Source organism: Centruroides vittatus, unplaced genomic scaffold (assembly GCF_030686945.1).
Source record: "Centruroides vittatus isolate TY-2023 unplaced genomic scaffold, ASM3068694v2 scaffold_861, whole genome shotgun sequence".
NCBI classification, from domain to species: Eukaryota; Metazoa; Arthropoda; class Arachnida; order Scorpiones; family Buthidae; genus Centruroides; species Centruroides vittatus.
In genome coordinates this window covers 2,391,082-2,418,275 of record NW_027122718.1, presented here as the reverse complement: position 1 = coordinate 2,418,275, position 27,194 = coordinate 2,391,082, and the positions used below count along the sequence as shown (strand labels likewise).

Here is a 27,194-nt window from a genome sequence, read left to right as displayed (position 1 = left end):
CTTTATAGCTGCATCAAATTTTAAAAAAGTTATAAATTCTCACTTCTGTTAACTGTAGTAATGCATCAGCCGAAGATTTCACTGCTTGTGCTTGAGCTTCAACTATTTTCAGAGTTTTCTCAGAAATCGCTGCATGTGCTTCTGCAATAGTATTTTGAATCAATTGTCTCTGTTCGGCTCGACTCTCTTCTAAAAGCCGTGTTTGATTTTCCTGTTGATGCAAAAGTGCTTGAAACATTCTTTGTTGTTGTTCTTGTTGTTTATCCCCTTGAAGCTAAAAACAAATTTACAGCTAAATGAGGTTTTGTTTAATTATAAGTTGGGAAAAAAAAAAATCAAACTAATGTAAATCTTCGTGGATTTTTCAAAATATAAAAATACAAATATAATTTAAAAAATTTATTTTTATTAAGAGAGACATGTTGTATTTTATGTTATCTAATAACATGTTTAAAGTCATTCTTAACACTATAATTAAAAAATTTTTAAAAATTTTAAATTATATATATATATTATATATATATATATATATATTTAATTTAAGCATTTCATTCTTTAAAATTTATAATACAATTTTTAACATGTAATGAAAATTGTTAAATCCAATCATCATACAATCAAAATACATAAAGAAAAAATATCTGATATTTACCACACAAAGATAAATTACAGAACTAATTTGTGATTAGAAGATGAATTTTTCTCAAACAAAAACTATTATTAAATGCTTTTACAAAGACATATAATTGTGTATGTTAAATGTATTGCAGTAGAGTAAAAGAACAATAAAATTTTATACTAAATTTTAATTAATTTACATTACCTGTAAAATATGTGCAAAGTTTAAAACATCTTTTTGATGACTTATTAATTCATTAAGCTGTCTATAATCGTTTAAATATAAAAGAGAATTATTTAAAGTTTCCAGACATGATAGTTCTGCTGATATGCATGTCCCAACAACTTCAGGAATTTCTGTTTCTATTACCTAAATTTAAAAACAATTATTCAATTTTCATTGATAAAAAAATGAAATCAACTGAATTGTTTAGCTTCATTTTAAAATTTAATAAAATAAAATAAAAAATAATTACTTATAAGATTGAATTTATTTAGATAAAGTTGGTGTATAAGTTGTAAAAATTTGTTTTTAATGTTCATAAAAATGAATTTTGAGTTTATTTTACATCTTTATAATCTGCATGACAAAATTATAATATATAACTACTAAACTGTCATTTGTTAGATTTACATTTGAATAAATAACAATAATAGAATATTGAATATTTTCATTGAAGTCTTTTGCATTATTATTTATTTATTAAAAAAAATTGTAAATGATAATTCATAAAAATTAAAAGAAAAATATAATGTTAAGCCTGAATCAACAAGTAAAGAAAATTTAAAGAACACAAATTGCTGAAGAACAAAATAAACTCAAAATGTCTCTGTAAACACTAAAAATTTAATTCCAATATTAGAAATTATCCATGTTTAATCACTGTAAGGCTGCAATGAACACATCTATATAAAATAGAACAATAGAAACAAGAAAATTTGTTTTTCTTTTTTACAATTACTATAGTAATGTCTGCAACTAATTATCAATTATTATTATTATTATTATTATTATTTCCTGAAGAAAATTCTCTGACTAAGAACACAGATTAAAATAATATATATATAAATGCATATTTCTTGTATTATTATTTTAGATATTTATTAAAACAAACTCAACTGAATTTTATTCAATCAAAATCCTTACACAAAATTAACTTTGTTTACTATTATGTAATTTTCTGTGTTTGATCATTACAAGATAACTTATTGAAAAAACTAAATACATAAAATATGACTTCCTCAATATATGAACTTCAGTAGTAAAAAAATTTATATACTGCATAAATTTATGACTGCAAAAATTTTTATTAATTTTCCAATTTTTCCTGCTATATTCACTGCTAATATTTAACTAGGATTCAATAAGTTTTTCCAGAAAGTATATTACTTTAGTAAACTTTATTTTATTCTGGAAAGGTTACTTCTGAGGAAATCAAAAAACAAGTATTTTATATTTTAATCTCATTTAAAACCAGTCTCTTAACATTTAGGTTATCACTTTCTACTTATAGTCAATTGTAATTTTGTTTTATATACGTTTGTAATCTAATAATAATGTAACAATAAATATTTCAATTATATATAATACAAAAAATAAATTATAAAATTATATACAGCATTAAAAGTAAAAAAAACAGCTTACCTTTGAAACAGTAGATAACTGTATATTTGATAAATTTTCATTTTCTCTAAAATAAAAAAAAAAAAATTTAAATTGGTATAAAATTATTATTCTAACATTCAGAATTATGTTAATACAATATTAAAATAAATTCAACATTTTATGTTTTATTTTAATTTAAATTTTAATTAAATACACATTCTCTAAGCAAAATTATTTTTATTCTGTTCTAAGATTTTTTATGGATATTCCCTGTTATGAAGATAAAAAATCTTCATGGAAAATTCAAGAAGAAAAACTAATTTTTTTATGGTAAAAAAAAGGAATTTTAATATAATGTAATATAAAAAATAATCTATCTATACTATTTATTTGTTTCTATGAAAATATATTTTAAAATATGCATATCTAAATACCTTAATATTGAAGGATTAGAAACTTCTGATCCATTTGAGAGAGAATAATCAGATATACTAGTCGATTTCTCTTCTATACTTCTTTTTATTGTGTTAGAATTTTCTTCTTCATCACTTACTGAATCTTTAACTTCTTTTTCACTTCCAGATAATGACGACTCATACGAATAATTACTAAAATTTGATGCAGTCTGTACTGTCTCTGTTTTGACTGATTTATTTTCAATAACATTAGAACTAATTGTTTTCTCGAAAGTTTTTCCAGTAACTGTATCGAGAATATTTGAAAATGCTTGTTCAATATTATCTGATTTATTGTAAGAATCAACTGCTGACGACTTTTCGCTATCAGAATAACTGTCCTCTTTATCATTTTTCTCCAAATAGTCTGAATAATTTATTTCAGACTCATGAATGGATGATAAAGGTCCTTCAGATAAAGATGTTGAAATATTACTATTTAATTCATGTTCAGTAGTTTCTTTATGTGAAATTATTTCAGAAAGTATTTCAGAACAAGGTTTGCTTTCATTACTATCAGTTTTAGAATTTTCACTCTGAACTGAAATTATCTCATCATTTGCGTCACTCATATTTTCTTTATTTTCCATTAAAAGTGATTCAGAAATAGAATTTTTTAATGTACTTTGATCACTTTTAGAATTTAATTCAATTTTCCTTGAACTATTAATACTTAAAACAGAAGGGAGATCAGAATGAGCAGATACATCTTCCTTAATTGATATAAAATCAGAAGAATAATGGAAAGATTCAACATTATCAGAATGTTGTGAGTGTGTTTCTGAAATTATTATAAATTAAGTAATAAATATATAAATTGCAATTAATTTTAAAATGAAAAATTTTAAAGAATTTGGTATCTTGCAATCTTACTTGATAACAAAATAAAAAATAGACATATTAAAAAAATTATTCAATCTTATTAAAAATTATTTAGTATATTCTGTTTAGTCAAAAATTTTAAAAATATTTTAAGAAATATTTAAATAAGAATACAGTAGAGCATTGATTAGCCAAATACTGATCAACCGAAACATCAGTTAATAGAAAGTGTTCCAGTTGGCAAATTCAAATTTCCACTAGTGCTGTGGCGCTGCAATATTCGGCTATGTCTTAGACTACTCCAATCTTATTTTTGTTGGTGTGCGTGTTTTAGCTGGCAGCACTGGCGCGACCATGAGAGGGTACTTAAGGACACGCCAATATTTGAACAAGGCTTTTTTTCCCGTTGTGAGTGGTGAGCTTTGCTTGTTTTGTGTGGTGTTTTTCTGAGGACTGTGTGTCAGAACGTGTGTCATGCTGAATCAGAACGTTTTTGATACTAGATTAACTTCTAAAATATAAAATTTTTTTTTGTTTTTATATTTTTCAATATACTTATTTTGTTTGTGCAAAATAAAGAAATAATTTTTACTGATACAATAGCCATGATTATTATTTTAAAAAAAATTTCGTTAGGCTTAACATCGACAAAAATTCAACGCAAAGAGACATGCAACGGAAAAAAATTTCAACATGGGATAGATTAATATATTTTTTCGTACATGATAAGTTATCCAAACAACTCCAGTCCCGAATTGTTTCAGATAATCGATGCTCTACTGTAATTACTTTATAAAAAAATATTAATAATATTATATAATAATTATTAATTAATAACAACATTTTAATAAATAATGCAATATACTTGAGTGTTGTCATTTTCCATTTAATCCACATGACTTTAACCTTTAAAAAAGATTAGATGGTAGAGATTTGCATAGGCCATCTGCTCAGGCCTGATGCAATCAATAGATAACACACAAATCTCCACACATGCAAAAAACTATCTACATTATATATATACATAGAGTATCTGTAAAATCCTCCAACTCAAACTTTGAAAAATTATTACCTGCAAATGGGAGGCAACATAATGTAGTTTTATATGCCAGCTGGTTTCAGCAGAACAGTGCTACATACTGCACTGCCAGGAAGACAATGGTAATGCCACAGGAGTTCTTTGGAGATTGCACAATTTCCCAAAATTTGCAGATTTTAATCCCAATCAGATATTGAAGTTTCAGATAATTTTTGATAATGATTTTTGATCAAAAGAGACTGTGATGTACAATGCTTTAACCTGGTTATTTAAAAAGACATCATAATGCCTAGTTGATCATAATACAACAAGTATGAAACATTTCTCCAGAGTTATAGCATTCAGCAGTCAATACAACTTCAATGTCAGCAACATTGTCAAACAATAAATAATGAATGCGTTTGAATTTGTGAAACCCTTTTTCCCATACAGTAGAAAGTCGTTTATCCGAACACTGGTTATCCGAATGCTTTCCAGTCAGACTGTGTCATGCCGAATCGAACTTTTTTGATACTAGATTTACTTCTAAAGTATAATTTTTATGTTTTTATATTTTTCAATGTATTTATTTTGTTTGTACAAAATAAAGAAATAATTTTTAACGATACAATAGCCTCGATTATTATTATAAAAATTTTCATTGGGCTTAAAATCGACGAAAATTCAACACGAAGAGAGACACAACAGAGAACAATTTCAACATCGGACAGGTTAATATATTTTTTCAAACATAATCGGTTATCTGAAAAATCAGTTAGCCAAACAACCCCAGTCCCCAATTGATTTGGATAAACGACTCTACCGTAGTAGTTTATAAAAGTTGAGAAAGAAACTTAAAAAAGGACAAAAATAAAAACTCTCATTTTAGATTTGACTTAGTTATTTACTTTTTATTCTATTTTCTTCTATATATTTTCTGTTGTCCAGTGCCATATTTTCCACTATTGACAGATTTTTAAAACAAATTCTTTTTACAAAATCCTTCTCCCATCCCTTATATAGTATATGTACAAAATTTGGTATCATTCCATTTATTAATTACAGAAAACTCTACATTTAGAAACTTTAATTATTATTCTAGACCTATCTCATTCCTCACAATATATAAGTCAAACAACAAACTAAACACAAAATCAGAAAACAAAAAACTTTACTCTAAAATCATTGTAATTTGATTGTATCATTATCGAAATCTGAAATATTTGATAACTTTGCATTAGACAAAATAATAATAAAATTTTTTTAAATTTACCTGTTTGAATTTCTAATGGTTGATTAATTTCTGGCTGATTAATAACCTCTAAGTCTTTTACTTCTTCTTCAGTATCTGTTTTATTCAAGATCTGAAAGATGATAAATCATTTATCTATATTCAACACTTTAAGCAGTTAAGGAATAAATGCACTAAATAATGATAAAAAAATTAATTTATCTTTAACATTGTTCCTCACAACTATCACATTAGTTGTCTGCACAAATCTACTCAAGTTTATATATCTGTCATTTAACTTGATTAACATCTTAGCTTAACTTGCTTCATTTGATGATAATATTTAGAAGTTTGATTTTAAGCAACCGTTGTATATTGCAACACAGTAATTGTCAATAGCTTATTAATGAAAACACACTACATTATTCAAGTTTAAATAAATAATACTTTTTGTGATTGTTACTTGATCATTTTACTATTTATTTTAAACGCACAATACTAAAGAAAATTTATTTACTATAAAAACAAACATGGAATCTGATCCAAATTAAAATTGAAACCAGATTTTTCTAGTAATGTTCAAATACTTATATTACACTGCTATATAAATGACTTAATTGCCTTGTCAAGTGACAATACTACTTATGATAATTTTATCTAGGAATACCAATAATTTTTAGTTCAAAATTTGGATTATTTTCTATAATAATCTCTCAAATACAAGCCATACTCAAAATATTTTAATTTACATATAAAAAATATTATTCTTTATTACTACTACAAATGTAATGCAAATGCATAGGTTTAGTCTCTAATAAAGAAGTTGCTACCCATTTAAAATATATAATGAACAAGTACAACAAAACAAACATTAAGTAAAAAGATAAAAACAAAGACATACAAATATACATAACCAGTATGAAAGTGACTGTTACAAATAAAGTATAACACAATAAAATACTTATAATAGTTAATGTATTATTTTCATATTTTGTTTTATTGCATTTTACATTTCAAAATGAAGAATAATACAATGTGAATAATATCTATGATGAAAATTTTAAATAAAACTACTGTATCATATACAAAATAATCATGAAGTTTCCTACTTTAATGTTTTTACAAAAAACAAAAAAATTTAAATTGAACATTGGTTAAATAACCAATTTTGAAATAGTTTTAATAAAAGCAATTGATATGAAAAATAAATGTATGTATACAAAAAACAAAAAAAAACAGTATTAGAAGAAAAATGACAATGTATTTGCCAAATTTATTAGAAAAATTACAAAAATCAATGATATCTTTCAATATGTTCAGTTTTTAATTAATGTCAACAAACTAACAGCACAACTTAATTGTATGAATCTTCAATAAAATATCCAGAAAAGTTTATTGTGTAAATATAGAAAATAACTTATTTGGTTGAATTAAACTTAATTTTTATTACAATAAAAAGTATATGGAAATAAATTCTAATTATTATTTAGTAAGAATTATTATTGAAAATTTTTAACAAAACAAATATAGTATGTCTAAAAAGTTAAAGTTACTGTGCAGTGAGAAATTTGTAATGACATTAAGATTATACATATGATATTGCACACAAGACCTGCAAGTTATATGCAATACTGTACGTATCACTTTAATGTCATATAAATTTCTCACTGCATAATCACTTTTCAGACACCTTGTGCTTGCTAACTTCTTATTTATTTATTATTATTTAGTAATGTGTTTTGCCAATAACAAATATGTCACTGGAAAAACACATCTGCCAGCTGAGATACTTAGCTGTAGTTATTTGTAATAATTTTTTAATTTTAGATAATTTTCTTACACTTTGAGGTGTTTTAATATCCTCCTCAGATTCTAATGGTCCTTCACTGAGACTTTCATTTACCTTGTTCTAGAAACAAAAAATTTTGGATTAAAGTTTGTATATTGCTGAACAACTAATAATTATGAATTTTTTCTCTAATAATACTTACTAAATTATCTAAAATATTTTTCATTTCCTTATAAGCTTTTCGTGCCATATATCCTCTATAAACAGATTGTATCTTAATAGCTGCTACAGTTTTCTTTTTTTCTATTACTTCTAAAACATGGCTGTGAACATTTTGAACACCTGATAATAGAGAATATATCAAAATAATTATGAAAAGCATCAGTTATATAATGAAAAAAATTAATATAAATACAGGGACTTCCAAAAAGAGTGCTACCATTTTAAATTATTGTAATTATGTTAATTATTATCTGAGAACATTGTAATGTACATTGAAACATTGGAAAACTGTTACAGTTTCACATTTGTCCATTACAATTTCTTAATGCATGCACCTCATGTTACATGGCACACATCCAACTGATACTCAAATTCTTCCTACATTTGCTACAGCATATCCTTTGTCACTCTTTCCACAGAATCCACAATTCTACAGCTCCTGCAGATTACTCACATTGTACAATGATGAGTGATTCCAACTTTGCAAACTTCGAAACACAAAATGCCTTCTTTATGGAAAGTCATCACTTTTGTTTACAGCACTTCTTAGAGGTAGTAGACAACAAGACGTTTGAATGCAGATGGAGATAAAACTCAGACAGTTACTCTATCACAACTGGTGTACATTGCATACTTATCAGATAGTAATTAACATAATTACAGTAATATAAAATGGTAGCATTCTTTTTGGAAGATCCTGTATTTATTAAATAAACAAAAGATGTTAAAAAACTATTTACCAGGTAATATTTTATAATTTTCTTCAGATTTCTTCTTTGAAGACTCTGCTACAAACTGTTGATCACTCTTCCCTACATCTTGATGTATTTCAGATATAGCTGGATTAGAAGTTTGAATTATGGCTTTTTGAAATAATAAACCTTTTATTCTTTCAGTCTCAAGATCTATTTGATTTTGTATAGATGTAGCAAAAGCTTTCAGCATTGTTAACCTTTCATCTGACACTGTAAGATATATTTATTAACAAAAATATGTTAAAGCTAATTTTAAAATAATAAAAAGTAATTCAAAAATATATAAAAATCAGTCCTTTTATTTCTTTTTTTATAATTTACTAGCATCCCCGTCACGGCCTCGCCTGCTCTTATATGGAACTTCGAGAATTTGAAGTAATTGTTCATTAATTATTTTTGGGTGATCAATGTGTAGTATTGCAATAGAGTATTGCAAAATATAAAATCATAATACTTCTGAATAAGTTATATTTCGAGTTTTGTCACCCACTGGTATCAAAATTATTTGATTGTTATGATTTCCAATTCTGGAAAGCCCTACATACAATTGGCCATGGGAGAAACTCTCCATAAGAAGATCCACTCCAATGTTTGGCCTTGCGATGTGTTAATTGTAATAGCAAAAGATACTTTAATTGGAAATCGTAAACTCTTAAATTGAAATGGTAGATCAGTAGGAATCATTGGGATTCTAGGAATAAATGCAATTTCCCCAGTCGCTGGTCCAGTGAGAATTATAGCTTCAATGATATTGTCACACATAGCTGTAATTTGTAACCTGGTACCATTACAGAAATTAGGAAGTTAAACATTATGTAACAACATAATTGGAGTACCAATTTTTAATTTTAATTTGTGGTGGGAATCCAGATGGGCTGAGACCATTAACAAACTCTTAATGTCCAATTATGATCAAGCCATCTAGCATGATGACATCACTTTTTTAATTCCTCGAAGATTTTGCTAATTAACTAATTATAATTTAATGTCAGTTCTTCAAATATAATAGTAAACTTCAATATAATAGACTTTTCTTATAGACAGAAAGTACTAATTCATGTGTCGCCATCTAGTGAAGAGAGACAGACAGACAAAAATCCATTACCGTTTTATTTAATTAATAATAAATCTGAAAGTTTAATTAGTGGTAAACATTCTGGAGATCATAAAGATGCTACAGTTAAAATTTAGTAACAATTGGTTCAGTAGTTTTCACGGTTAGTGGTCACAAACGAAAAATACATTGTTTATATAGATATAGATTAGTAAGATTTAAAGTAATTAAACTTCATTAGAAAGTAGTCCAAAATGAGAAATTAAATATTGCTTATAAGCATAAATTTATTTAAAAAACTATAGAAATATAGAAAAACTACAAACTGAATTTATAAGAATGAATTTTGTGATGAAGCAAAGGATTATAAATGAATATGAATCAAAGATTTTGGAAAATTATTACATCAACAGTTTAATGAATTAGTGAATTGGCCACGGATCAAATATCTTAAAGGATTTTTTAAAATATATATTCAAACTTGACATAGCATTTCTTCAATTTCCTCCAACATCTGATGATTGCAAGCATTACTGATAGCTGTGACATTAGAATAATTTTTGATCTTAGTTTCCTTAGTGACCGGAAGTAATAAGAATGACCCTAGAGAAATTTCTGCTATTAGTTATTGCAATGGTATACATTTCCTATTCCTCAAATATATCTCACAGCCATCACCTTTGATTATAAGCTTTATACCAGTTGCAGTAATCAAGTCCATTTCAAGTCAACACAACAGAACTATTCTCAAGTATAGCTGCCTTAACAAATGTATAATCATTATCTAGTTGAATAAGTTCAACATATCCACATGGCTTAAACTTTCACCATACTTGTAAATTTAATGTCCCCATCAGCTTTGAGAATTTTCACATTTGATGGTAATTAGTTTTGGGACCACAACTGTCTTACTTCAGCCTGAATCAATAGTTGCCATTAACACACCAATCATCAGCACATCTCATCAATATACAGATTTTGTGGTTTATGCTTAAGGGTACCTAAATCAATAAGCTTGTAAGTAAGTTTATATATTTCCTATTTCTAGCTTTACTTTCTGTTGGTTCTGCTTGCTTTTTAACAGGTTCATATTATTCTCTGATTCTTCTAAGCTGAGTATTAGGACATAAATGTGCCAGGCAACCTAGGAGTTGACATTTGAAACATTACATTGCTTCCATTGACATCTAAGAATTCCAGTTTAGGTATTTAAAGTTGGAATTATTCTTTGACGTTTTATTTCTGTTTCTCATTCATTAATTCTTTGAGCTATTTGTTGCAACTCAGCAATAATATAAATATCATGCATTCGATAAATGCTGTTTATTCCTAATACCATCTAACACGTATTCAATTTTGTCAGCTTCCACCTGGGCAATTAACTTTTAAAAATCATAATTTTGCATAGATATAGTTCATAAGTGTTTCTTCAGGTAATTGTTTAATTGTTCCTATTCTTTCAGTCTTTTACACCATAGTTGCAAAGTAAATTTTTTAAATCAAATTCTTGTTTTAGATTTTCTTTCTATGTAATCCAATTGGTAATCTTATGTCCAATAGTTTTATTCCAACCATTCTTCAACACTAATGATGTTCCTGAAAATTCTGGCTGCAAATTTGTAAGATCAGGGACTGTTTGTGCTTCTATCATAGTTCGTCTAGTGTCTAATAGATTGTTGTGTGTCAATTATTTTTACTATTTTTTTCCATCAATATTTGCATCATTTGCATACATGCTGCATCATCCAGCCTATTTGAGGCAATTTCAAAATTATGGTTCTCTACTAGAGTTTCATTCTCTTTCTAGCTCATTGAAATCACCATTTTCGTCACTCAGAGTTGCCATCAATCTCTTAACAACCACTTGTAATAGCTAGCATTAATTTTGGTGGACTTCTAAAAGCAATTCTTAACCTTCTTCTTCCAATTTTTTTGTTATTCAGAACATTCATAACATTTTAATAACTGATCCATCTAAATATTTGATTTAAAATCTTTTGACCACACCACTTACATGCAGGATCTTCTGCATAATATTTCATTCTTTTATGAAAACAAAACTTCAACTTCATTTTTTATTTTTATGTGCAGCACTTACATCTGCCATTAGAGATCCTTATTTTCCAACCTCATACACAATAATTATCAATTTAGAAAAAAAAAATTATTTACACTAATGAACAGTAATACATAGATAATATTTTAACATAATTTTTGAATGCAAAAAAATTTTAATTTAGCACATGTTCGGTTACTTAAAAAATAATGAATCTTAATTTATTGGAAAGGATTGTACAATGTTTATTTGGAATTGTATTATTAATTATTGTTCACAATTTATAAAACTCAAGAGCAAACTTGAACTTAAGTATAAATATACTTACTGTAATGTTTTTATATTAAATTATAATTGTTCAGAAGAAGGAACAAAAGTTCCAAATTGTATTCAATAAGATATAAAAAAGTGTAACCCAATAAAGAATTTTAAAAGTCTACACATCTGAATTCCTAGACTGTTTTCATGACAAAATATTCAGTAATACAGTACAGTAATACCTCAACTTACGCGAACCCGGAGTTACGCGATTTTCAAATCTTGTGGATTCGTCTTTTGTTTGAGCACCATGCAACTCTTGATTACTCACTCCCCCACACTATTGTTCAGCTTACATGTTCGGACGTGTCGCGCCGAATCGACACATAGCTACAATTTATTTTGAGTTATTTATTTCTGCGTTTGTTATATCTACGGAGACTTCTTTTTTTTTTCTTAACTCTTCCCAGCCTGTGGGTACTAAGAGGGCCTCTTTTAGTAAGCCCATTATGGGTTCAGCCAGACCCACAATGGGGTGACCGGGTGGTGAGGGACGGGGCCCGACATAACTGAATGGACCACCCCCGAAAAATTCCTGGGGATTATTCGACCCGTTCGGATTCGATCCCGGGTCCCCCAGAGCGGTAGGCTGACACCTTGACCGCTCGGCCATCCGGCCTATCTACGGAGACTTGAGAGACTCTACTATGTCATCTAAATGAAGTAGAACTGGTTCTTCTGCATCAAACAAGAAAAGAAAAACTTTATCTTTGGAATGTAAAGTTAACGTTATTAAAGACTTCGACACAAAAATTAAAATTTGTGAGTTGGAAAGAACATTGATCTACCGGAATTGACGATCAGAACAATTACAAAAGGTAAAAAAAAATTCTCGAAGCTGTGAAAACTTGACAGAAGGCCTCAGTTCAATTGAAAAGGGGTTACAAATTTTAGATAATATAGACTCCAACAAAGAGCGCATTTCTTCTACAAAACGAGAAATAAAAAATTTATTAGCATGCTACGAGAAAATTTTGCTGGAGAAAAAAATCTTTGAGCCGTCAGACAAATTTGTTAGATTTTATGAAGCCTTCTACATCAAAATAACTTCGGTTTACGATTTTAATAATATAATTTGTTATACATATGTATTATCTAAGATTTTATTAAACATGTTTTTCTAACTTATTGTTTTCTTTAGTCTCCGGCCCCAATTAAAAATAATTTGTACGTATTTATATGGGAAATTATACCCCGACTTACGCTCGGTCCCACCTATCGTGTAAGTTTGAGGTATTACTGTAGTAATACAATGTTCTATGTACAGTAGAGCATCGATTATCCGATCCCCAATCAACCATCACATCGGTTAACCGACCACATTCTAGTCGGCAAATTCAAATGTCTGCTAGTGCTGTGGCGCTACAATATTTGGCTATGTCTTGGCTACTTTAAAATTATTTTTGTTAAATTTTTGCGTGCTTTAGCTGGAAACACTAGCTCAACCATGAAAGGGAGGCCAGTATTTAAACCAGGCTTAATTTTCTATTTTTACTTTATTTTTGTATTTATTTTGTGCAAAATAAAAAAATAATTTTTAACGATACAATAGCGACAATTATTATTTTTTAAAAAAAAATTTGTTAGGCTTAACATCGATGAAAATTCAACGCAAAGTAGATTAATAGCGATAATAGCGATATACTAATATACTAATTACATGGGATATACTAATATACTATACTAATATCATATTTTTTCATACTTTTTGTTTATCCGTTTTTTCAATTATCCGACCAACCCCAGTCCCCAACTGAGTCGGATAATCGATGCTCTACTGTAATTACAAGTTTTGTTTGAATTTATGATAAATCATGCCATAAAAAGCATTAATTTGGTGGAAAACCAATAAACTATTTTTCTAAATTCATTTACAGTATTAATAAGCAAACATCAATAATTCTAAAAATTTATACTTAGTAAAAAAATTTTTCTATACTTAATACAAAATAACTTTTTATTCAAAGTGTTTAAACATATATATTTAAAATAAAAATACATTTAAACTTTTATACCTATGTTATCTTGAATACTTTTTTCTGATGAAATAATTTCTTTATTGGTATTAGAATTTATTTCGGTTTCTTGAATGTAATCGTTTCCTGTAAAGTCTGCAAATAATTAAACTTCAATTTAAAATTAAAAAATTAATATTCAAAACTACAACTATCTATTATTTAACTTATTAACAAAATATTCTAATTTTGCATTTGGTAATTAAAATGAAAAAGAACCATCTATTTGCTTTCATGAAAGATATATAATACATACCTATTCAAGAATTCGTATTTATATACCATCAGAAATCACAATTAAACTACAGTTTGTCTTGAAAATCTAAGCAGTTTTTTAATTACAATTAATGATCTTAATATAATGATCATTCATTGCATACAAATTTTGATTTAAGTAGATACTTACACATACTTTTTTACATTAAGGTTATATTCAATTTAATGTATTGACTGCATAAAAATAAATCCGAAAACTATATATTGGTTATGAAATTATTTGTCTTCTATATATAGTTTTCAAATGCTATGCAATTATAATTAATTTTCTTAAAACTAATTATAATAATAGCTTTATATTTTAGCTATTATTTTTACAGTATATGTTATAATGTTTTAACACAAAATTTTCAGCAAAAATAAGCCAGTAAGTTAATGAAATAATAGAAGTGTTTTGTAAAATGTTTGCAATTACATTCTTACACATTATTATTATTTAACAATACTGTAATATAATAAAAAGTACAAAATAATTATAAAAATATAATTATTCTGTACTGTTTGTTTATGTAAAAAACTATGACATGGCTGATTGGACTATATAATCTTCAGCCAAATGATCACAAGTCTGTTAGGTATACTAAAGACTTAGATTGAACATCATGCAAACAGTTGTATTAACACAATTAAAAACTTCAGATAAGGATGCATTAAAGTAATTAAAAGAAATATTTTATTTGTGCAAGCGCTTTCGACGTAATTTACGAACGTCATCCTCAGGCAGTTTGAATAACAAAGAGAATTCGAATTAAATATTTAAAATTAAAAAAAATTAACAACATTAGCTGTTTTGGAACAAAACCTTTTAAGAACAAGAATAAATTTTCAATTAAATATTTTTTGTAAACACATAAAACTGACATGCATGCACCTTAACATACATAAAGGCAAAAACCAATTGGAAGAGCACCATAAGTGTATGTTAAGTTAAAATATAAATATAAAAACATGTAACATAATTTGAAAACACATAAAATACATGTAACATATATTAAGATACACTTAAAAGATCAATGCGCATGCATCTTACTCTACATTGGAGGTGCAGGAAATGAAAGTAGAATTATTGTTGATTTTTTTTAACTGTTTGTATATAATTAGTCCAAACTTCGGGTAATTCGAGGGTAGGGGAGTTGCACAGGGAGAGCAGCTTAGTGAAGAGGGCCTCCCAAATAAACAACAAGCTCCCCTCCTCACAATGTCTGAGCAGTGCCACCTGATTCCAAAGTGCTGTCTGGTGATGCTGTACCACCAATTTGGAAAGTTTGGTATCGCAATTACCTAGTGCAACTGAACGTTGGTGTTCAGATATGTGAACGGCCAGCATTCTGGCAGTCGCACCTATATAATAGGTGTATAGTCCTGATATTGGGTTTTGCGGGGGAATGGAGTAGACACCAGATTTTTCCAGGGTGGAAAGAGCGTCCCTATCATTACACAAGACTTGGGCATGGGGCTATGGGTAAGTGAAAGCCATTTTGCCTAAAAATCCGGCAAATCTAGGCTGTGAGGCAGCCACAGTATGGGAAGGAGGGAGGGACAGAGTGTTGTCCAATCCCTTGGTCTGCGCAAGATGGTAGCAGGCAAGAGGGACTGTTTAATGCTGTTTTTGACATGGTTGTATTTAGCAGGACCATATCCCGCCACGTGCACCACTGTGTGGATGGCCTCTAGCTTGGTGTTGATAAGATGTTGTGTTGAGGGTAGTAAGAATGCCCGTCTGAGTCTGCTGTAGTAAGAATGTCCATCACAAGTCTGCTATATTATTAGATTTGATTGAGCAGAATGTAAGAGCTGTGCATAAATCAGAAAGTGTTTTATCTGTGATTGAAATTTAAACCATATAACCACTAAACATGCATTTTTGCAAATATGTACAACTCAGTAAAGCTGATGTGACAAAGCCAGAATTTTGAAATTCAATCTATGGGCTAAGATATTCAAAGTTCACCATGTAAGGTCTATGGGCTGATTGCTGGTTTTAAGCTGGTTGCAAAAATCTAATTGCTGTCAATTTACATTGATCTCTGAAATAAATTTTTGCTTTAGATTTAGATCAGTTTTAAAACCTTTTCTCTCTTAGGTTTGTTTTCTATGTCACAGAGCTCAATTTTGCTTTCATAGAAAATACATAGTTTATTGTTGTGTTCATCTATGTTAACAGCAGAAAATACCTAAAACTATTTAAATTATCTTGTTTGTATTCATGTATATATTGAATGCAAAAAAATATATCCATTAATATTTACTTAAATAATAATAATTTTTTCAAATAAAAAAAAAAGAAATTAAAACTTTTATACCTATTTCATCTTCAGCACTTTTACCAGATGGTGGAATTTTTTTGTTAATATCACAATTTATATGAGTTATTTGAACATAATTGTTTCCTATATCTTCATCTGTATTGATACTACTTTCAAGTGATGATAATTTATCTGTTGATAATACATTTTTAGCTAGACTTTCTAGATTATTATTTGGAATTTCGGCTTGAGTATTTTTTGTAGCATTGACGTCAAATTGTTTCTCCTCAAGTTGCTTGAATTTTGATTTTTTTGAATTTAAATTCACTAGCTGTGATGACACAGTTGAAACTGATTTATCTTCAGAGAGCATCAAATCTAAATAGATATGTTCTGTAAATTGTTTACTTTTATTGTTGGCAATACTTGTTGTCCCCTAAAAATATATACATTACAATTATTTCGTATTTAATTACATTTGTAATTATTAATTAAAAACTTTAATTTATAGTAAATATTTTTAAACCTTTAAGCTGACAATAACTTTAAAATTTTTAATAAAATACCAATAACTTTATTGAAATATTTGGTTCCTTCAAACGAAACAGTGTAACTGTAGTGACAAGTAGTCTGCAGGTGGATGGATGTACCTCTGAACAAGTGAGTGAGTGAGTTGTTCAGTCTTCAGTGTACTGTTTCTATAAATCACTATAAATCCTTACATGTACAGTACAATAATTAACATACTTCCATTGAGCTGTTTCATTTGAACAAACCAAACGTATCACCAATACGCAAATGTATATCAGTTTTCTTTAAAAAATGTACTTTTAATATGGACATTCAAATAAGTCAATAATAATCCATTATATTAAGCAATATTAAAACTACAAGATAACCTCAATTAATGAGGAAAGCTCCCAAAACCCTCTTGTAATACAAAATCTTGTATATAGGGATGAATTTATCAGTTTTGATTAAGTTTGATATGAAAGGAAGAATATGACATAAAGGAAGCAAAGTAAACTAAGATAATACTAGTAAAATAAAGTAAAATAAAATTGTTTTTTAATAAATGAAACTGTAATCACCAATAAAAGAAACTAACAAAGATAAAGTTCACTAAACTACACAATTGTATTAAATCAAATGGTACTACCTCTAATAGGTAAATATATAGCATGAAAATAAAGCAGAGAAAATAAAGATGGGGAACTATGAGCCATCTAATCAGTGTGTGCAGGAGTTTCAATCTTGTTGTATTCATGATAAAATTATTTTATTCTCATAAATATTCATCCATACTCATATATCAAATACAGTCAAACCTGTTTTTGTGCGGTCTTTTTCTGTGCGATTTTTTTTTGTGCGGTATATGAAAATTTCAATCAAATTGGAACATAATTGACTCCTGTAAAATTTTTAAAAACTCTATTGGTTGTTTTCTATGACATCAGCAGGTTTTTTTCATTTTTTATTCAGAAAAATTTTTTTCTCATATTTTTCAGTCCCCTCTTATTTTAATAGCATAAAAACCATAAATATTATGTTATATTTGAACAGATGCGGTAAGTTAGCTCCCCTCCAGCTTTAGACTGCAGGTGTGAAATTTCACGCCTTGTTAAATGAAATAACACTTCCTGCAGCTATATTTATCAAATAAAATCATTATTTAACGATTATTTTTAACTTTTTAATGTTAGATTGGTATTTAAGTGGAAATAATTAATTAATATAAAAATTAAAATTCTTAGAGGATTTTTTCCCCATTAGGTGTTGCAGAAAAAGGCCCAAGGAGTTAAAAAAGCAATTCCTAGTTATTTCGTACAGTTTCGAGTTATTTTCTACGTGAGACTTTTTTATGCGGTCCCTATTCACCGCATAAAAAAAAATATTTTTTTAATTGTGTTGGGAAAAGTATTTTTTATAGCCACTCGTGAAGTTTCGCACGATTTTTTTTAATGCATTTTCTTTTATGCGGTCCCTGTCCCTATCCCCCGCACAAAAACAGGTTTGACTGTATATCATCTTGTAAATTGGGAAGAGGAATAAAATAAGGTAGTTTCTTGTATCAAATTCTTGTATACTGAATACTCAGGATTATACTATATTAAATACAAAGTGTTTCATTATTTTGAAATAAAAGATTTAAAAAATATATATATATATAAGAACCAAATAAATTTCTTAATTTTATAGAAATACTTCATAAATCTTTTGAACTCTTAAATTTAGAAGCATTTTTGCATAACCAATAACTTAACTGGACTCCTTTATTATATACTTCTCATATCTTACAGGAAAGCATAAGTGTTTCTTCTAAGTGTTATCAAAACAAATTTATAAATTTTTTTATGCTAATCTCTTTAAAATTAATAATCTCTTTCTAATGAGTAAGAATATAAACAAAAAACAAGCATAAAAATATGGTTCTCTCTTGTTTTCTATGATGATTATCATCACTTTTATATTTTAAATAATGGTTTTTTCTAGTAATTTTAATATAGCGTACAAAATTATAAATGCATAAAAAAATAACAGCAAGTTTAACTTAAAAATTTATAAAAGTTACACATAATTGAAATATTCAAATTATTATTTCAATTAAGCAGAGTTAGGAAACACACCAACAACCAGCAAAATCAAAAAATCCTTTACTTAAATGAATGTGTTTATCCTTGTACAATGATCATCAACAGATTTGATTAAAAAAATATATTAGAACATTAAGATAACAGCTGAAACAGAACATTTTTAATTTAAAAAAATGAATATGAAACACAAAATGTTTAATTTAAAACATAAATGCAAACAACATATGCACACAACCATCATTTCTCAAACTAAGGGTGGCAACTAGAGGATTTGATCACGGGATCCCGACCACTTTTCAGTCTTGAAATTTTCGGGATTAAGTTTTCCTGATCCTGAGATTTTCAGAATTGGCATCATTTTAAAAAGTTGCAAAATAGACTGCATGAAGCAAAATGTTCAGTGCCAGTGCTCTTAACAGAATTGCTTGCCTACCATTTTAATATAAAATACAAGAAGTTTTATTCCAAGCAAGCAGCACAAATTAATTAACCTAGCGGGCTTGCAATGCTTGCTTGAAATAAAACTTCTTGTGTTTTGAACTAAAATGATAGGCAAGCAGTTCTCACTGGGTTACTTGGTAATATACTTCATTTTTGTATTTTTGCAGGTGCCAATCGATTTTCTGGTGCCGTCAAGAGCACTGCTCAGTGCGTTTTACCTGTCAATGTGTGAGCCATCTTGTTTTGTCAGTGGATTTTAGTAGCATTTGTGCCAGCAGACTGAGAGGTTGTTCATGAAAAACTACACTTTTTATTACGTGAATAGCATCTTTTATTGTTTTTTAGTTAATTTGTAATTAGTAGGTACTTGAATTTATTGCACTAATGTAGTTTTTTTCCTCTTTAAAGGATTTATGACAGACTATAGTGATTATGTCTCTATCTAAAGAAAGTTTTTTCGTCAAACATAAAAAAGACAGAGATGCAACGTCGGTGTGGAGCCATTTTTTGGTCGCTAGAGATAGCAAAACAGCACAGTGTAAATATTGCCTGGCTATATTAAAAACGTTAGGAGGGTCAACCAAAGGACTACACACTCATCGTTCAACCAAACACGGCAAAAAAGTTATTACTATAAGACTGTCCTCATCAACTAGCCAAAGTGGCAACGGTGAAGAACCACCTCCATTGAAAGTGAAACCATAGCTCACTTGAGGACTTTTTTGTTAAAACTAAAACTTTAAACAATGTTTTAGCCCAAACGACAGCCTTAGACGGCTTTTCTTTTAGTGTCTTTGTAACCTCAATAGATTTGAGAGCGTTGTTATTATCAAAAGGGTATTCAGATTTAAACAAAAGCTGCTTCAACAGTTTGTAACTGTGCCGTCAATTATAGCTACAGAATTAGAAAGCATATAAAAGCTGAATTAACTGCTTTAAAAAAGGAAGGACAGCACTTTAATTTGAGTTTTGATGAATGGACATCAACTCTAATAAAAGATACATGAACATAAATATTCATTCAGAGAAAAGTTTTAGAGTTTAGGCCTTATTTGTATCAATGTATCTTTGAAGGTGGAGACATGTGTTGATGTTTTAAAAGAGTGCCTTTCGATATTTCACTGGACAGTGAAATCATGGCAAACATAACCAACGGTCTAAATGTCATGCTCAAAGTTGGAAAACTTGTCAATGCAGAGCACCAACTTTGTTTTGCTCATGGCATTCACTTAGCCATTTGTGACTTACTTTATAAAAAAAGTATACCCTGTATACCAGATGCTTCAGAAAATGAGTCCACTGAGCTACACGATGCAGACTCAGATGATGATGATGATGATGATCTTGAATCAGGATTAGCCCTTGAAAAAAGAGAAAATTGCCGGGATTTGACGAATGACCAGAACATCAAGGATGTAATAAAAAAAAATTTGCAAAGTAGTTTTTAATTTCAAAAGAGCATCGTTGAAGAATGATACCATTCTTCAAAAATATATGAAGATAGAGAATGGGAAAGAGCTAAGTTTACTACTTGATTGCAAAACCAGATGGAACAGCCTCTACAGTATGCTTGAGTATTTTGCTTTTTTGAAAGTTAGTGTCAAAAAGGCATTTATAGATTTGAGTAATCCAGTGCAATTGGAAGAGTCCGCTTTTGAACTCGTCGATGAAATCATTAAAGTCTTGGCTCCAGTAAAATTAACTGTAGAAGCACTCTGTTGCACTGATGCAAATTTATGCACAGCTGATGCTGCCCTTAAGTTTCTTTTTAAGCAGTTAAATGACAATAGCTCCAATTTGGCTTCTAAATTCAAGATACATTTACAAAAATGCATAAAATATCGCCAAAGAAATAAGTTGAGTAGCGTTTTGTGCTACCTACAAAATCCTCATAGTGACAATTTGGCTGACAATGATGAAATAAAGAGTACATTTTCAAGTCCAAGCAAAGTCCTGATAAAAAAAACCAGATTGTTCATTAATTGAGAGATTAAATGGTAAAAAAACTGATGAAGAGGAAAAACGAAATATTCAAGTAGAACCTACAAATACAGAAAAAAGTGATTTGACACTCAAAGAAAAGCTTCAGCTGAAAATAGAAAACAGTATGAAAATGATGTCTTCTGAAGCATTAAATGAAAATTATTTTTCTAAAATTATTAAGAAAGAAATGAACCTGTATGAGTCTTCAAATTCTACTCAAAGCTATAACCTAGAGCGGGCTTACAAGTATTTGCTAACAATTCCTCCAACTTCCATTGAACCTGAATGCGCTTTCTCAGCAGCTGCATATATGTGCAACAAATTGAGAAGCAGACTTGGTGATGAGACACTGGATGCATTGTTATTTCTCAGATCATATTTTCACAATTCAAATTAGAATGTTCCTATTAGATTAGTTTTCTTTATTTAAGAAAAATGTGACTGATTAATATTATTTTTAAATACTTTTTGCTAAGAAACTTACTTTACTACCTACTTACTAGGTTGTTACATGAAAGTCATCTATTTAGTCGATGTTAAGAGAGATTTTTGTTAATTTTCAACATTTATTTGCATAGTTTGTTACATAAAGGTTTTTTTTAATTTATGTAAGTTTAAAGAGATCTCACTGATGCTTGAAAAAGAATAACTTTAACATGAAGATTAAGTGATTTTAAGTCTGGTTAATCTGACTAAGTCTGATTAGTTAAAGTGATTAGATTAGCTAAGTGTATATCATAAAATATGTTGATTTTTGTATAAAGTTCAATTTGTTGAGTAAAGAGACGATTTCTGTAAGATTTTCTTACTTTTTATTAACCCTCAATACCAAAATACAGTAATCCCAGGATTGACTAAGTATAATCCCAAAATCCCGGGATTAGAAATAAGGGCTGGGATCGAAGAGATTCCCTAGTGGCAACCCAATATTGGGTCACATTAAAATTTTAATGGGTCATGAAATGATATTACATTCCACAGGAATAATTGTATTACTGAAATATTTTCTCGGAACTAAGAATAATAGATGTATCTGCTAAGTACTGAAAACTTTTAGTAATTTTTTTCTTAAAATTATGATCATCATTTAGTAATAAAGCCAAGATTATAGAATGCATGTATATGAAGTTGGTTTCTGTTTTTTATTTTGAATATCAAAATAAATATTTTATGTAAGGTTGTAGTTGTAAAGCCATTTAAGTTGCAATGGTTTTGAAAATATTTCCTTGTTTATTCAAACTTTTAGGTTTACCATCATACATAACAATAAATTATAAAAAATAATCAACAGATAAATTTTGGCATAAGTGGATAAATAAATGATTTTTTTCTTTTTTGTGTATATAGAAACTGACAAAATTTTAGTCTGAAAAGTACATTTTAAAAAAGGATTCATTAAGTTTATTAAAAAAACTTGTAATATTTTCCAAAGTAAAATGAACTCCTGAATAATTTTGAAACAATCATCAGTCTTACATTTTTAACAGTTACCGTATTTTACGGACTATAAGACGCTACGAACTATAAGACGCACCTGAATTTTGGAGGCAATTTTTCGAAGAAAAAAATGCATCTTATAGTCCGTAAAATACGGTAAATTTCAATAATAATAATAACTAAAATTGAAGTTATTTGTTACAAATTGAAATTTTCCTGAATCACTCTTAACAGAAATGTACTCAATGTTACATTTCGTACATAGATGTTATAAATATTGCATAATTTTATTTTGTTATATAAAATATAGTGTCTCCAGTTTACCAGGTTTTTCAAAACTTTTATATTATAAACATTTGGGTTGCAGAACTATTGCAAACAAATTCATTACAAACCCAGAACATTAGGTTGCAGAAAATGCTGCACATGACTATTAGTATGTTACATCCACTGCCAGTGGAAAATCTCGAATAATGCAGTCCATGCGAATGAGAGTGTCCTTTTCATTATAATATATTGCTGCCCCTTTTCAGATGATTTTATAAATCTCCAGCTTTTCAAGATATCTTAGCTGGTGTGGGTCCTTGTTCCAGTTTTCATCTTAACGTTCTAATACTATATTCTTTTCATCTAACCTGACAATGTCTATTTTGTATGGATGAAAATGTTTAAGTACAGGATTTTTGATTTTGCTGGTTTTTTAGTATGTGCATAACTCTGCTTATAGTTCTAATCAGTATCTTTGTGTCCAACTTTACATTATTTCAATTTTTTTAATAATGTAAATCATATTCTTGGGGGAGTCGTGGACGGTGCTGGTGACTTTTCATGCGAGGCTAGAAGTGACGTTTTATCGTAGTATTGTGGAAAGTAATTGAATATGGCGTATCAGAAAGTTCACGAATACACAAATATTTTAGGAATAAGTTTAATAATGTGCTTATTGCAAATTGCGGGGATAGAGTCTAACCCTGGGCCTTTGGCTAGATCTCCTCAGGAGATTGATCGTGCAGATATGCAAAGTAAGAGGCGTGGAAGACCCCGGAAAGGTAGTGCGAAAGAATTAGAGAGTGGAGATGAGTTATTGAATCTGATGCAGGGTGAACAAGAACAAATTGTAGAAATCCCTTCTATAACTAAAAGTGGGATAGTGAGAGATTCAAACATTCAAGACTACTTTGCAGTGGCCGCGGAAGAGGACGAATGTGAAACGGAAGAGACCCAATATACTTTAAAAGGAATATACGAGTTAATTCAGGAAAAGTTTATGCAGTTAAATTCAGATTTAAGTACGATAAAAGTAGAAGTAACCTCACTAAAAGTAGAAGTAACCTCACTAAAGGAAGAGAATAGAAAACTGAAAGAAGAATTGGATAAAGCCTTCCAGAGAGTGACCGACCTCGACCAGTTAGTTAAGTCTGGTAAACAACTGCAAGGTAAGCTGGAGTTTCAAATTGACTCTTTGAGAAACGAGAAAGTAAAGAATAATATTATAGTCCTGAACTTCCCGTTTAAGACAAACGATCTCGCGGATGAAATTAATTATTATATTAAGAACGAACTAGAATTACCTGACTGTTTGCCTGATAGTTTGGTCAGAGTGTCGGGCGGGGATGATAAATCTATTGTGAAAATTATATTAAGTTCTATCTATGAGAGAAACTCGATTTTGCGAGAGTTCTGGAAAAAGAGGTCAAAATTGTCAGGTACAGGAAAGGGAAAGCCTCTATTTATAGCAGATCTATGTAAGAGATCCAGGATCAGAAGGAAAAAATTAACTTCGATGATAAGTCAAGAAAAAGCAAAGGGACATAAAATAAAGGTTAGAGACGATTGCTTCATAAAAGATGGTAATATCTTTACGTATGATTTAAATTCGGAAGAAGTAATACAGATTAATTATTTTTTATGAGTCGCCAGACTGTTGATAGAGAGAGGCGGGAACAGGAGAGGTTGAAATCTGATGTTAAAAAACTGACTAATATTAAGGAAAATAGTAATCTCTACCAGGAGAGTTCATTAAACTTGTTACCTCTAGACCAAGTCGAGGAAAATATTCAGGCTATCTTAGACAAAATTAGTATAAGCTTTTGGAATATCCAAGGCCTTTTTAAAAAAATCTATAAAGACCCTGTTAAGCAGTTTTTACAATCGCATGAAGTAATGGGATTCACAGAGACTTGGATACCAGATATAAATAAGATAGGGAAGAGACCCCTAGAAGATAAGTTTTGGATTCTATATAGTAATGCTCAAAAGCCACAAAAATTTGGTCGACCAGTTGGGGGCTTGTTACTATTAATTAAGAAATCGTTTGGTCAACTAGTGCAAACACATATTACTTCCAGTTTTATATTCGCCTTGGTGGAATTAAACCAGAGGCTACAATTGTTGTGGGGAGAAGCGAGATTGGGAATCGTTCTAGTATATATATCCCCATCGTCAGCTGCTATAGGGCATATTGAAGAGATACAAGAAAAAATCAACCAATGGTTAATATATTCCGACCTTTGGGTGTTAGGTGGAGATTTCAATGGACGTATAGGCGACAAACTGGATACGATATATAAAGGAAAAAGTTTGAGAATTGATAATGCGAGGATATCGAAGGATAGAGTGTCGAACAATAATGGAGAAGTACTGTTAAATTTTACACGTGAAAATAATTTCTTTATGCTAAATGGGAGATTTACCGGAGATATTCCAGCGGAATATACGTTTATAAGCCACACTGGCAAGTCAGTCATAGATTATATCATTTGTTCAGAGGAGATGCTTAGTAAGTGTATAAAGTTGTCGATTCTTGACCTTGATCACTCAGATCATTTTCCAGTACAGTTGTTGTTGTCCGGAGATAGTCCAAGAGTGGAGTTCTGCCAGAACAAACTACAGAAACATAAAGAGGCGGGATCGTTGGGAAGTAGAAGGTTTGATAAACAGAAATTGTCACAAGATTTGCCAAAAAAGTTTGAGGAGATATTAGTCCAAGAATCACTCCACAGACCGATTGATAATTATGAGAATCTAATTGCGATAATAGATGCGTGTCGTGTAAAGTACAGGCAGGGATGTGAACCACGGAGATTTAAACAGATTTGGTATGACAATAGATGTTACTACTACAAGATAAGGAAGCAAAAGAGTTTAGCTCAGTTTAGGAAAACAAATCAAGAAGCAGCCTGGAAGAAATATGTACAGAACAAAAGATGGTACAGGAATTTTGTGAAGGCAAAAAAGAAAAGATATTTATCCGAACTTAACGATAGGCTGATAGAAGCTAAGGACTCGAAAGTATTCTGGGATATCATAAATGATTTTCGTCGACCCATTGGTTATTTACGAGAGCCAAGTTGTGTACCGTACACTAGTTGGCTACAGTATTTTGAAGGGTTCTCAGCCGATTATCGTAATAAAATGGATCAAGTTTATGTGGAAGAATCTTATACTGAGGTAAAAACTAGTGAAGAAGTGTTTAGTGTCCAGGAATTACAAAGATGCGTTGCGAAACTTAAAGTGAAATCAGCACCAGGTATAGATAATATTCCTAATAAATTAATTAAAAGTTTACCAGTATCTATACTTAGTTATCTTGCAAGACAATATAATGGCTTTTATTCAAGAGTAGTAGTTCCAGTTGACTGGAACAAAGTAATATTCTTCATGTTATACAAGAAAGGGGAAAGGTTAATACCTGGCAATTACCGTCCCATTGCATTATTACCGACGTTTCGTAAGCTGTTTACATCAGTGCTGCTTTCCAGGTTTATTGCATGGATTGACAGAGAAAATCTTAGGAATCCCACGCAGTTTGCCTTTGTCAAAAAAGGTGGGACTCAGTTAGCTCTATTTGTGTTAATGGCCATTGTACAAATTCAGCTGTATAAGAAGAGACAGAAAGTTTTCGCCTTATTCCTAGATATAGAGAAGGCATATGATGCAGTAAATATTAAAAACCTTCAAAATAAAATGCGATACTATCAAGCGGAGACTTTAATGGTAGAAATGATAGGATTGTTATTTGGAAGCTATGAAGCGACTATTAGACAAGATGACACGCAGTGGGCGCCGTTTAGGATAGATCGTGGGCTGTTACAGGGTGACCCATGGTCCCCCCACCTCTTTAATTTTTATACTTTTGATTTAAATAACAGTTTTGAAAGGGAAGAGGATGGATTCTTGATTGAAGAAAATATAGTTCACTCCATTGTCTATGCAGATGATATTGTGATAATCGCCCCCACTGCTGCTGCTCTACGGA

At 29.4% G+C, this 27,194-nt stretch overlaps 1 protein-coding gene across 1 annotated transcript in view; it reads right to left on the bottom strand.

Annotated features, from left to right (window-relative positions):
• LOC136990200 (centrosome-associated protein 350-like) overlaps positions 1-27,194 on the bottom strand; it is a 75,290-nt gene that overhangs the window by 15,822 nt on the left and 32,274 nt on the right. The window contains exons 13-22 of the mRNA XM_067288569.1: positions 16,539-16,917; positions 13,960-14,055; positions 8,502-8,726; positions 7,742-7,881; positions 7,591-7,659; positions 5,793-5,883; positions 2,659-3,460; positions 2,264-2,309; positions 824-988; positions 44-274 (exon numbers count right to left, since the gene is read on the bottom strand). Coding sequence (XP_067144670.1) covers positions 44-274; positions 824-988; positions 2,264-2,309; positions 2,659-3,460; positions 5,793-5,883; positions 7,591-7,659; positions 7,742-7,881; positions 8,502-8,726; positions 13,960-14,055; positions 16,539-16,917 — 2,244 coding nt within the window. The remainder of the gene's footprint in view (positions 1-43; positions 275-823; positions 989-2,263; positions 2,310-2,658; positions 3,461-5,792; positions 5,884-7,590; positions 7,660-7,741; positions 7,882-8,501; positions 8,727-13,959; positions 14,056-16,538; positions 16,918-27,194) is intronic.